This window comes from Castanea sativa, chromosome 3 (genome assembly GCF_040712315.1).
Source record: "Castanea sativa cultivar Marrone di Chiusa Pesio chromosome 3, ASM4071231v1".
Classification (NCBI taxonomy): domain Eukaryota; kingdom Viridiplantae; phylum Streptophyta; class Magnoliopsida; order Fagales; family Fagaceae; genus Castanea; species Castanea sativa.
The window spans coordinates 11,062,089-11,075,719 of NC_134015.1; the positions used below are offsets into that span (position 1 = coordinate 11,062,089).

The following is a 13,631-nucleotide window of genomic DNA, read 5'->3' on the forward strand; positions in this document are numbered from 1 at the left end:
ATGATCTGATCTCTTTCTTCTTCTTCTTTTTTTTTTTTTTTTTTGTGTGTATGGTCCGATATGATCTCAATTGGCTGAGCACAATAAAAAAGTCGAACTCGAAAAATCCATACGATCCAAACTTTTTTCTCCAATACGTACGTTTTCTCAATCTCCACTAAGCTCTGTGATTACGTGTGGAAATGTTAGCTATAACCAACATAATGTTGTGTTGTTATGATTGGCTTGTATTGTGATGAATTTTTTTTACTGTTAATGCTTGAAGAATGAGTGTAATTTGAGGTTTATAGTCTGTTTGGTTGCTGAGAAAATTGGGAAGAAAATATTAGAATTATATTTTGGATGATCATGTTTGATGTTGTTTGATGCTTGAAGAAGTTGTGTGTGAGAGTTTGTAATTTTGTTAATTGATGTTGTTTGATGCTTGAAGAAGTTGTGTGTGAGAGTTTGTAATTTTGTTAATTTAGAAAGAGTAAATTGAATAATTCATTTGGTCAATAATTTATCTACTCTACTGTTCCTCCAAATCTCTCTAATTTGGGAGAATTAAAAATGAGGAGTTAGAGGTAGTTGAAACCCCTCCAAACTCCTCCTCCTCTTTCCTTAAAAAACTTCCAAATAAGATAATTAAATCACTCTCCCTCCCTCTACTTTACTCTCTCTCCTTCTTTAAACATCTAAACAGGCCATTAGAGCCCAAACCACCCCATGCTTCTCACTTCCTAAGGTCTACATATGGAAACCACTTTTGGTACTCAATATTCATTATCCTTGAACCCCACCAGATGTTTGTGTTCTGAGTCAAAAAGATGCATGGGTTATTGGGAATGTGATGGGAGTTGAGGAGACAGGAAGAGCATCTTCACTCATTCACTCTCCCAAGTTGGGAAGAACAATATTGAATCATTACAACCCTACAACAATTATTATTGCCATTTTACACATACAATAATACAAAGAATAGTACGACTAGATGTCACATTGACAATACACAAGAATATTTTAAGCGCGTGTTATATGACCGTGCAGTAAATTTCATTTTAAATATGTACTAGATTAATTTAAGTTTTATAAATTATTATAAGCAACTCCAATTATTAAAAAAAAAAAAAATTGGAATGTAAACCATCCAAATTGGGTAACAGGTTGGATCAATATTTATGATTTTTTGAATCTTCTTGATTCATTCACCCAACGAGCATAAATTAAAATCGCAACCTTGTTTTCCACCAAGAGGGAAAATTTTTTATTCTGTTATATTATTAATTAACAGGAAAACACATAACAATAACGTCGATATGTCCGAGTGGTTAAGGAGACAGACTTGAAATCTGTTGGGCTTCGCCCGCGCAGGTTCGATCCCTGCTGTCGACGTTTTATGGGTTTTGGAACAAACGACAGTTTCATTTTATTTTTAGTATGGTTAAGTTATGTTTATGTTTCAGAACATCTAAATCTGCAATTAAAATGGCATATCATTCATGTCTAAAGTTGTAAATTGCTTCTCAAAAAAAAAAAAAAATTGTAAACTAATTTGTTTACAACATTCTTAAATTAGTCTGTCAACTTACTTAGGAGTCGACCATAATCTGCAATTAAACTAACCTATCATCCATTTTGAGGTTGTATACTAATTTGAGAATACTATGAAACTGTTGTCCTAGAAGAACAAAACATTAAAATTTATTAAGAAAAAATTACAATTTGACAAGCTATGTAATTTTTTTGTTGGTATGGTTATGATAACAATATCAAAACATTGCAATTAGTAAGCAATATGAGGCATAGCAGTAAGTGATAAGAGAGATATAATATATTTTACTAAAAAGTATTTACAAATTGATGTCACAATTATGAATGGGGTTAATATCACATCAAGAACATAATAAATAAATCACATTTTAATTTTAATTATTTTTTTGGTTGTACTTAAAAATTATCATATCAATATTGAAAGTTTGCAATAAAATTTGTAGTATTCTTAGTAGAGATCAAATTTTATAAGGATGTGGTGTAAAACCTAAGTTTTACTCCTCCAATCCTAACATAACACATTATCATATTTCATATTAAGGAATAGGTAACCACACTCACAATTCTAATACTCATTTGAAAATTTAACTCAACTGTGAGTTTAATAAGATCTTATTATTTGTGGTAAAATTTATTAAGTTTTAAATAAAAAGTCAATGTGACAATTTCTTATTAGATGATACACTTCATCTTTACTGAATTTGGACTCTTCTTGATATTACTCTTTTGTATTTGTAAATATAGCATTTTTTTTTTTTTCCTGAGAAACAGTATGTTAGCATTTAGATATAGCCAAGTTGTGTTTAAAGGTTATACATCAATTTTTTAAACGCCTATCTTTGTAAATAGAAGAGGAGTTCCACTGGGAGAAAATTGCCATATTAGAAAGTTTTTGGATTTCTTTGTTATTTGGGATTTCTCCTGTGTTCTTATTTTTTTATTTTGGAGATCTCTAAAATAAAAATAAAAATAAAAAAGGATTTCTCCTATTTGTCTTGTTTAGCCAATTCAAAGGCTCACGATTTGTCGTGGGTAGTCTTTTATTTATTTATTTATTTTATTTGGAGTTCAAGGTTCCACTGCCATCGCCTCAACTCCAGATTTTTGCAGAGGATGAGATCAATGGATTGGGTTCTTAGTCTTACTTCTCACTTCTCAGTAGTTTCTTCTGTATTCTCCTTTTTGGCTTATTGTATGAAACTATGAATTCCAATTAAAAAATAGAGATTAAAAAGTGCTGCTACTCCAAAAGTACATACTTTTAGACTGCCAAAAAATAATTTTTGTCAGAGCTTTATGCTGACTTTTCAATATACACAGTCAACAGGTGTGTACTTAGACCCTCTTACTTATTTCCTTTTATTTTCTTCTGGGTGGTAATGATATTTCAATACCTCTTTACTTAGAAAAAATTCACATCAAATTGTAAATCCTTATTTATTTAAGCATAAGAATTTTTTTTATTTGACCTAATTACTTTTCAAAACACTTATATCATATTATCTATTTTAATTTCTATATCATTAAAATATTAATTTTTCTTGATTTTCTAAAAATTATTTTTCTCTCTTTACACATTACAATCATCATCAATTTTCTCTCTTCATTTTAAGGTAATGTAGTAAAAATACATTTTGCACAATAAATACATAAAATATGGGTAATTTTTGAAGTTGGTTGGAAAAAAATTGACCTTATGCCATTTTACCGCAATTAATGCGAGGGAACTTATATTTTAATGGCCATCTTTCTATGTTAAATGTCAAGATCAAAGAGAGTTGTAGCTGAATTCGAGTTCAGTTGGGCCTCCAAAAAAGAAGAAAGAAGAAGTAGAGAAGATTTAGAGAGTTAGAGAGACAAAGAGAAACTGGAATGAGTTTGTTCTTATTGCCTAACTCAATACAACAGTAATGCCCCTTTTTATACGTTCCTCAATCAATCCTACTCTAACTGATAATTGACTATCATAATCATCTACAGCTAACAGCTAACTGCACTTACGGCCAGTAATAGCTTGCATTAGCAATACAATATAATTTATGATCCTAACACTAAAGTTGGAAGGAATTAGGACTTGGTACTGAAGTATTAAATGGTGTAAAATACTTCATCTCCAAAAGTCCTGCATTTACTTATTTTTCTTTAAAAAAAAAAAGAAAAAAAGAGCAGATGTGCTAAAAATTAGCGTGAGACTTTTCCTTCTCCTAATTCAATGTCACTTCAAGAGTCCCTCTCAGTCCCCTTTTTAAGTGGTCTATTGATCACATGAAGTACTCAAGTTCTCATCTTATCAAAACATGTCCACCCATATTATTGGGATAAAATTCAAAGTCTCCTCTCATCTGACTTGCTGTGACAAAAATCAGGGCAACACAAGCCAAGTCATGCACCCTACCAAACTTCCCACAAAAATCACATGAATCTCATGGCCATACATTAGGATTTAGATGCAAATTCACCAAAATTTCAACTACTAGACAAAATCATATCCATTTACATGCTAGGAACTTATTCATGAACAAAAATGTAAATACAAAAGACGTCTTTTTTTTATTTTTGGGTACAAACTTAATTGTTTACTCAGCATCAGTTTAGGAAGCCCTTGTACACAAATTCTGAGAGCACTTATCCTATTCCCATACCAATTAAACAAAAAATCAATTTACAAAGAAATTGATTTTGGGTGAATTCTCTGATAATGGTGGGTGTTCCAAATTTTTCTTTATTTGATGGAAGATGAGCTTTGGATTTGAAAAGAAATAAAAAGTGAAACTGTGTCATGTCCTCCTAACAGAGACTTTCTAAATTTGGCAATCTCTCTCTCTCTCTCTCTCTTTTTCCCCTTTGAGTTGGCTATTGAGAGTTTAATTTTCACTTGCCGTCATTCCCCCAGAAACTCCACTGTTGTATCGACACCAAAATTTGAGCTGGGACACATCATATGCAACCATCTCTTGCTGCTAAATTTGGCAGATATAACACATTGCAGAAAAAATCAACAGGCTCTAAAGAAAAAGACACACGCACAAACATACACTTCCTCACAAAACACCACCTTATAGAGTTGTTGCCTGTCATGTGAATAAACATGCTAACTTCAGCCGGTGGTCACACAATGCTGCCTCCACACATTCAAGTTGTGGTGGTGATTACTATGATGATGATGATGATATTGATTATGATGATCATGGCTCGCCATCTCAATACACCGCCTTAATCCCTCTCCACTCACTGGAAACTTCCACTCCTCCACTCTCTCTTCTTCAATATCTTCTTCAACCCCTTCTACCATTTTTTCTTCTTCTCCTTCTTCTTCCTCTTCTTCTACCGTTTCTTCTTCTACCATTTCTTTTTCTTGTTCTTCTTCTTGTTCTACTTCTAAATTTTCTTCTTCTTGTTCTTCTTCTTCTATGCAATCTTGGATGAGGTGCAATCTCAACCTTCCATCTTCGCGAGAAGCACAGAGAGTCTCAGCCCGATCAAGCCTGACCTCAGTGAGCTCAAGCCTGCCATCTTTCCTCACTGCACGCAGGAAGAAACTCCTCCTTCCATTGTGATTCAAAGAAGAAAGCGGTGGAGGAAACTTCTTAACCTCACCAAATTTCATTCTACTCCTCCTCATCCTCCTACTACAAACCCCACCTTCATCATTACCATTAATATCATTATTCCCATCAACCTCTACACGCCTCTCATCTGAACTCTCAAACCCAAGACTCTCAGTGCAAGACATCAACCCGTCAACGATGCCATCTCCTATATCATCCAAGAAAAAGCCAGAATTCCCACTTGGATCTTTCTTAGGAGGTGGAGAAGAACAAGGTGATGATGGTGGTGATGATGATGTGGCCTTAATTGATGATGATTCAAGAACGTTTGGTGAGTGTTGGGTATCATTCGCAGTGATTAAACCTAACCCTCCTGAAGAAGAAGAAGAAGAAGAAGAAGAAGAAATTTGAGAATGACATTGATTATAAGAGAGTTTGTGAGGGTCATTCATGGTGGTGTCTAAGGGGGTGGTGAGGTTAAAGAAAGAGTGAACGCTCTTCTTGCAAAGGCTCATAATCATAGTTGTAAAGAGCAAGAGATGGAGAGGTGTTTGTGTTGTGTTGTGTTGTAGAGAAAGAAAAAGAGGTCATGGAAAAGAATTGCTCTTTGGGTTGTGTTTATTTGAAGAAGAGTTGTGAGAAGGAGATGAGGGTATTAATAACATCCTCACGCCAAAGATAGGGGGGAAGAGAGAGAGAGAGAGAGAGAGAGATGGGAATGGTGAAGGAAATTGCCACAAAGACAAAAAGGTGGTGAAAAATGAGCTGGAGTGATAGAGGAAACGGTGCCGGGTCCCACGAAAGATGGCCTTAGACTTCGCTAGATCTGCCTTTTCTTCCACTCTTTTTTTCATTTTCTTTCTTCTTAATTTTTTAGAGCCACACTTATAGCTAAACATAATTAACTAATTACTAAACAAATTCTAATAATATTACTTTTTTTTTTTTTGTAATCTCTATCTAGTATAACTATATAGTTCTATTTGTGTGTTGGGGAGCTAATTGTGTAGCTTGGTGATGTGCATTAATATTGGGAGTTTGCCATGCACGCGTATAGGTAAAATGGTTAAGTTGATTATAGTTCTAAATTTTGTTTCACAGTTCTAATGGTTTTGATAGCATCATGATTCATGAGGGTTATATCCTTATTGTTATTTGAAAACTTATAGTACTTCTTTTCAATATTTAAGAAGTAGAAATTAAAGAGAAATCTTGGAGAGCCAGTTAAATTGTGGGCAATGATCAGGCCGTTTTGATAAAGGTTGACTAATAGGATTTTGTAAAAAATAGGAGCGGTTTTGCTGCCCATTTGATACAATTAATTTTTCAACTTTTAAAAAATGGGTTGACCAAAGTAAAGTCAGCCTAACTCTTACTAGTACCTCAAAAGAGAATGAGAATGCCATTTGAAAGTGCGCTATCCTAATTATTAGGTGCTATTTTAGACCTTCATATTTTAATTATGGCTTAGTTAATTTTTTAAACTAATCACAACTCATGCGAAATTTATGTGATTAAACAATTAACCAAGCATGCTATTTTTAATTTGCAAGGATAAACATAAATGTGCAATGCAATAATGTAAAGAGTAGTAAAAAAAAAAAAGATGTAAACCAAAGATAACTCCCAGTGTGTTATCAAAGAGATAAATCGAAAAACTTTCCATAAAAACCTCTCCGCGATCCTCCATGCTCAAAACAATCCATTAGTAAATAAGTTAGAGTATAAGAGTACACAAAGATTCTTCAAACCTAAGTTACCAAATGTACTTGAGACCTTCAAACTTCAGCTATCAAAAGAATTCATAAAATCTTGTCTTTACTAGCTTTTTGGATCCCATAACACCTCCCGGCTGTACCACCATGCCCTCACTGATACAATATGTTATCAAACTCCAATGCTTCTCAATGAACCAAAACCTCAACAAAAATTCATGACCAAAACAGTCAACGATTAAACAATAGTAATAATAAGAAAAAGTAAAGGAATCTAACACCTTGCAAGTTGCGCCAGGTCCAGGCCATATAGCTCATAATGATAAATGTGGCAACAAGAGGGCATGAATTATTGTCAGATTGGCTATTTAGCAAAAAGAAAAAAATTATAATAATTATTGTCAGATTATTGGCTTGGGATGCTTAAAGGAAAAAGACATTAGAAAATAATAACGAAAAGTGTAACCTAGCTATGCCACCATCATGCATTATACCCCAACATTGAAAACAATAGAAAGTATCGAAAAATATATATATATATCTATATGTCAAGTGTTTGATCTGTTTAACAGACTATAGTGTGCAAGTGTGCCACCATATGTCAAGTAGTTTTCTAAATGGTCTTAGTATAAGAGACAGGCAGCAAGTAGTGTCACACAGGCATATGTAGCCATCGATCGAAATCCTCTCGGTGTTCTCAATTCTAGGCATGACATCATTTGTAAGCTGAAACCCTTGCCTGATTTTTTATTATAAGTTTTTTTTTTTTAATTTATGGAGAATGGATAATTTGATTTATGAGAATAAATAATTCAGGTGCAGTTTATAGTATGCTATTTAAAATTTTAAATGATGTAATATCAGATATCAGATACACATTTAGATTTGTAGTATCTTTTATACCAGGTTCAGTATAAGGCTCTACTAATTTGTATCTATCTATAAAATGGAGAATTCATTGACTTCAGTGTTAAAGATTTACTCTGCCACAGTATTTATAGTCGATTAAAATTAAAATTGATATAATACTATGCATGTATATCCTTAAATTCTTGATAGCTCAATCTTGACCGTGGAATGGATAAGATTCATTTCCTTTGAAGTCTAAAATTAAGAGAATTTAGACAATCTTGAAATAGTCCAGGTCTTTAGTAATTGGACAATCTTGAATTGTTTTTATTTTTTATTTTAATTAAGTAGTTCATATAGTAGTTGTCACGTTTATTTATTATAAGACTGTATTTGGATTTTAGGGCTTAAAAACAAGAAATTAAAGAAAAATTATTAGGGTAAATTTCTTAATATGAATTTTAATAATAGATTGTGTAAGATTTAGGATTATAGTTTTACTCAAACAAAAACATTTATTTATAAATATACAATAACATTATATATTAATCATTTCAAAAATATATTTATAAGCCTTAATTTGATCAATTAACTTCCTCAAATACTTCTCAAAAAAAAAAGCTTCAAATAAAAAAAAAGTACGTATTAATATATCATACTTCATCAAACTATTTAAAATATAAAAATTAAATCTAAATTAATTAATTTGGATATCATGAAAAAAAAATACTGTGAAACTTTTGGTTTCCTAAAAGGATTGGAATTTAAATATAAAGAATCATCAAAGATAAAAACTTTTTGATCTACTGATGGAAAATTTTTAAATATTTTCAAAATATAATGAAATTATGCTCACTTTTTTTACATTTATGATGAACTCCACCATATATTTAATAAGTGAATCACATCATAAATGTGAAAGGAAAAAATATCATTTACTTTACTTTTACTTGGGAAGGACTTAAAAATTATCCGGAATATTTGACAATTTATAATTTGAAAAGTGGGGGCCACTTTGGTTTTGATATTTGGTAGAGTGCGAAGGATATTCTTGGATTATTCAATAAAGGGAATCTCTCTACACAACTTGTCCACATATCAACCAAAATTGGCATATGACCGTTGCACAAACCACGTATGCTCTAAGAACATGAGGGGGAAAAGTAATTTGCTAATCCCCAAGACTTGTCTTATACACACTCTCTCCTACGTACGGGCTTTGTATGTGGACCTAAAATTTGAGCATATTGTTTTAGACATGACTTGTCAGCTGTTTGTATAAGTTCGAGTATTTAGAGGGCATTTGGCAACTTGTTTTAGTAAAGTTATTTATATTTTTTAAAAATATGTATAGATGAAAGAATGTGTAATAAAAATATGTAATATTATTTAAAAATTGAAAAACGTTGCTGAAATAATCATACCAAACAGCCCCCATAGTCTACCCAGTTCTACTGTTGTGAAGTTCATGATGAATTATTTGGATTAGATAAGCATTAGATAGTGGACGATTGATTAATGTTTGATATGATTTTATAGTGACAGCAATCAGTGCATGTCAATGTTTGGTCCTCAAGTGACAAAGTTCATAGCTTTCAGTTGATTATGACTTTAGATTGATATGATCGATGTCCTATAATCGTCGGTGGTTTCTTGTCGTAAGTCTGCCCTGCTGTCTGTAAAAATTGGATGTTATAACAAAAGGAATTATTATTGTCATTTGCTTTCATATTGGTTTTTTTATTATTATTTTTTATATAATATAGAAATTCTACTCTAACCTAATTTAAATGTACACGTGTATAAAACTCTTTTCTAAAAACTTGAATCTTGACTTTTACCCCTCGCACTCCATAAACACTTATATTTGTGAAGTGATCATTGTATTAAGGATGTACAGTAGTTATATTAGTTTTATTTGTTACTCTCTTTATACATGTATAAGAGATTTTACCAATTAGTATAATTGAAGATTAATTAATAAATGTTAAGTATATTACCAAAAAAGTATCAGATCTTTTCTAGAGTTTTTCGTTTTTAGTGAGATAAAAGATCAAGCAATATTATTCAAGTAATAGGAATATCACAATCAACAAAACAAGAAATATTTTGTAGAATAGACTTCATCAAACTAATAAAGGAAAAAACAATCTAGTTCTTTTAGCTAAAGCATGTGCTATAAAATTATCCTACCTCCTAGTGTGAGAGAAGGAATGAGTTCTTAGAAAACTCACAATAGACACAGTGACTTTAACGATATGACCAATGGCTAACAATGGAGGATCACCTGCTATGATGGCTTTGTATACCACCTTTGAGTCTCCTGCAAAATCTGATTGGAGGATGCCTAGTTCAACAATAAATTTTGTGCTATAGAGCTTCTAGTACTTCTACTAATGAGGGTAGGGAAGTTCTCTAGGATAAACCTGCTAGAACTTCACCATTTTCATTACGAACTATCACCCCAATCCCAGCTTCTTTAGTTTCTTCAAAAATCACCCCATCGTAGTTTGTTTTAAAATTGCCAATAGTCGAATGTTTTCACTTGACAAAGTTAAATACACAGTGTTTGATTTTAGATAAAAGAGAATAAATAAAAAAGGAATATGTGGCCAACTCCAACTTTTTGAGACTAAGGTTTTGTTATGTAATAAATAACACAATCTCACTCTTACATGGATGTAAAATCCACAATGAGTGAGAGTGTTATATACACTTGTTGTAGAAGGTACTTTTTACTTTGCAATAATAGGAAGCAATATTAATCAATCAAGATATAGTTGTTGTATGATTGATTAGGACCCGTACAAATTAAGGAGGTTAAGGAGACAACCCTGATAGCTAGGGGCCAATGGATGATATGAAATTTCATCTTTTTAATTGATTTATTCTCTTTGATTATATCTTTGAGAGTTAGGATGGATTATATATGTCCAATATGCATGATATGACTTTGTGGGACGGCCTACATTTCGGTGAGCAATGACATATTAACATACTCATTGATTTATCTCTAAAAAAAAAAAAAAAATACTCATTGATGTTTAAGTTCTTTGCTTTATAAATTATTAATAACTACATGATGTGGCTGCATTTTGGTGAGCCAGAACGTCATAAAAAAAATAGTTTTTGAAGAAAACTCATTGATGTTTTATACCATTACTCTGTATTTTATTGACTATCAATTGATGTTTTACACGATGCACAAACATATAGGCTATAATTTTATTTTGAAATAATTTATAGGTAGTGTTTTATGTAACACGTGTGCAATAAATATTTTATGGTATATAATATCATTAACATTTGGGAATACAAAGTATAAAACTCATTGATGTTTTATATCGTCACACATCCTTGATGCGATGGTTACTCCATAAGTATAAGTATTTGTGAGATATGGAGGAAAATGGTTGAGGTTCAAGTCTTCAAGAAAGAGCTTCACGCACAGATATATTTATATTAAACTAGGGTAGAATTTTATCTTGTATGTGTGTGTGTGTGTATATATATATATATATTGTTTTCGTTTAGATGAGAAAAAAAATCATAAAACATAAAATTGTGAAAAACAATGTAATATTTAATTGATATTAAGAATGTATTGTTTCGATGAAGTCATAATTAATTGATTGCTTATTTCGGCTAATTTAAGTGCACAATTTTCCTTCTATATTCTTGATTGTGAATGTTAATTGTGGTACCCAAAATTATGTGGATTGAATAAATGTGTATTGTGTGGATGTGTGTTGAGTCATCACGTCTAGTATTTACTATGTAGATTATAAGTAATTAAGAGGAATCTTGATTACAACTTGATTTGTCATTTTGAGATATAATGCAAATATGGCTATCAACCTATCATTTCTAGAATTGTTGAATCCTCCATAAATAGTTTCCCCTTTTTTTTCGATCAAGATAAATTGTCAATTCGGCACAATATATGATAGTTTAACTAACATCTCTTCTAGATTATGAATATCAATTTAGATGCACACATGTTATAAACTATCAGGTTCTAAAAATAGAAAGTTTCCTTTAAATTAAGCTACAAAAAATATGTAAAATAATAATAATAATAATTGATTATGTGGAATATTGATATAGAATCTATTGAGGACAAAGGAAACAACTACCTTTTCAATAAATATGTCACATGTTTGAAACTCAAGCTCTTGTTACTTTCGCGGTTTATAATATTATTATATTTAGATTAGTTTAATTATCACGTCAATTATTTTTTCTAAAATGAGATTTCATTTATTAATGGTCCCATTCAATGCATGGGATTCAATATTTAAGGTTGGAATCTTGTACCGATAGAATCTATATATATGCTTGTCAATGTCATGTGAGACAATATCAAGATTTTGAAAATCATGGGATGGCATGGCAACAAAAAAGTTGTAGAGACTCTTTAGTGGTTGGAGTGGTAGATAATAGTCCACATGGATTTTCCATGAAAGTGTGCTCAAGGTTGGGTTGAGCAGTCTCCATCGGCAACCATTTCAAAAAATAAATATAATGAAGGGGGCAGATCGAGCACGTTGATTTTGCATACATTTTCCGATTTGTTTTAGGCCACCACCCATGCACATCTTATCCTCACGAGAAACAACCACGTGTTGTGTAAAAAGTGGTGCCACCTGTCAAAAGCAAAGACACTTTTTATTCTACTTTTTTGTTTTTTTTGTTTTTTTTTTAATTTGAGGAAAGAAACTTGGTCCACTTTGAGGGAGAGAGGATCATATAGGAACCCTTTAAACTCCTTGTGTATTTTTATATATTGAGCGTAAATTTTGAAAATCTAACTGTTAAATTGCATGTTCTAATTATATTCTACGTAATTGCAAAATTTCAAGATAATCGAGAATCAATTGTTATGCCATCAAATAAATGTTAAAATTTGAAGTTTTTGTAATATAAAATTGTGTATAAAAAAATAAATTTATTGATTGAATAGTAAATAACATTTGATTTGAGTGAAATTTAATATACATGTTAAGAACTTAAGAAATATAAAATTTAATTGTTAAATTTTTAAAATTCACAAAAAAAAATCCGATTTATAAGAAGTTTGAAAAGTTTATCTAAACTATTTTCGGGTGAAAATTTATTCATTCATCCAAGCCTCTAGTGCCTCACTAGTATTTAAAGTCATTGTCACCATATATGGTCTTGGTTTACACACTTCTGTTTTATCTACTCTTTCTGGTTTTGGGTTGGGGATATTTGTCTTCACAAACTTAACAATATGGACCTAAACTTGGAATCCATATATATCTCCTTGGGCCTCACCCAAAAGAGAACCCTTGGGCTAGTAAGATGGTGACAAAATTCTACGCAAATATTTCAAGGAGAAAACGGAGACATTTTTTTCGGCCACAACTATATCGTGGAACAAAAAAAGGGGGATTATGTGAAAGTAATTGGCTACTAATCATAATTTTTCTTGCCAAATTTGTGGCAAAAAACGTTTTAATCTTATAACCACTCTATTTTATGCATAAAAAATCAGTCTAATTACAAAGGGAGAAAAAAAGAATTTTTTTTTGAGATAATATAAACAGGAGAAAGAGAATTCTAAAAATGAGAAATAGTAATATCTACTTGTATTCTGGTTAACATTTATAGTTTTGTCATTCATTAATTAATTATGATTTTGTAATATAATAATATAATATAAAAGTTGAGTATTACATGCATGCATACAGCATACATCATATATGTAGCCTACCGTGGAAGTTGCACGTCATATGATATATGCTTTTGTCGTGGCTCAATATTGATACATTAAAAGTATATTTAAAATAATTTTCCCCAAGAGTTATTTTATTTCCAAATTTCCCACAAATTTAATAAATTGCTTCTAAAATTATATTTTAAAAAATGCAAGAAATTTAAAAGACAATACATAGTTTAAACTATGAATTGTCTTTTAAATTTCTTGCATTTAAATATAACATATTTTCACCATATATGTAAT

At 31.2% G+C, this 13,631-nt stretch overlaps 1 protein-coding gene and 1 non-coding gene across 2 annotated transcripts; one reads left to right on the forward strand and one right to left on the reverse strand.

The window, feature by feature from the left end:
- Positions 1-1,292: 1,292 nt before the first annotated feature.
- On the forward strand, positions 1,293-1,374 carry TRNAS-UGA (transfer RNA serine (anticodon UGA)). The gene has a single exon. It is a non-coding gene; the product is annotated as a tRNA-Ser (tRNA).
- Positions 1,375-4,004: 2,630 nt separating this feature from the next.
- LOC142627504 (uncharacterized) lies at positions 4,005-5,695 on the reverse strand. The gene has a single exon (XM_075801382.1). The coding sequence runs from the start codon at positions 5,600-5,602 to the stop codon at positions 4,631-4,633; it is 972 nt and encodes a 323-aa protein (XP_075657497.1). The 5' UTR covers positions 5,603-5,695; the 3' UTR covers positions 4,005-4,630.
- Between the last annotated feature and the right edge of the window lie 7,936 nt (positions 5,696-13,631).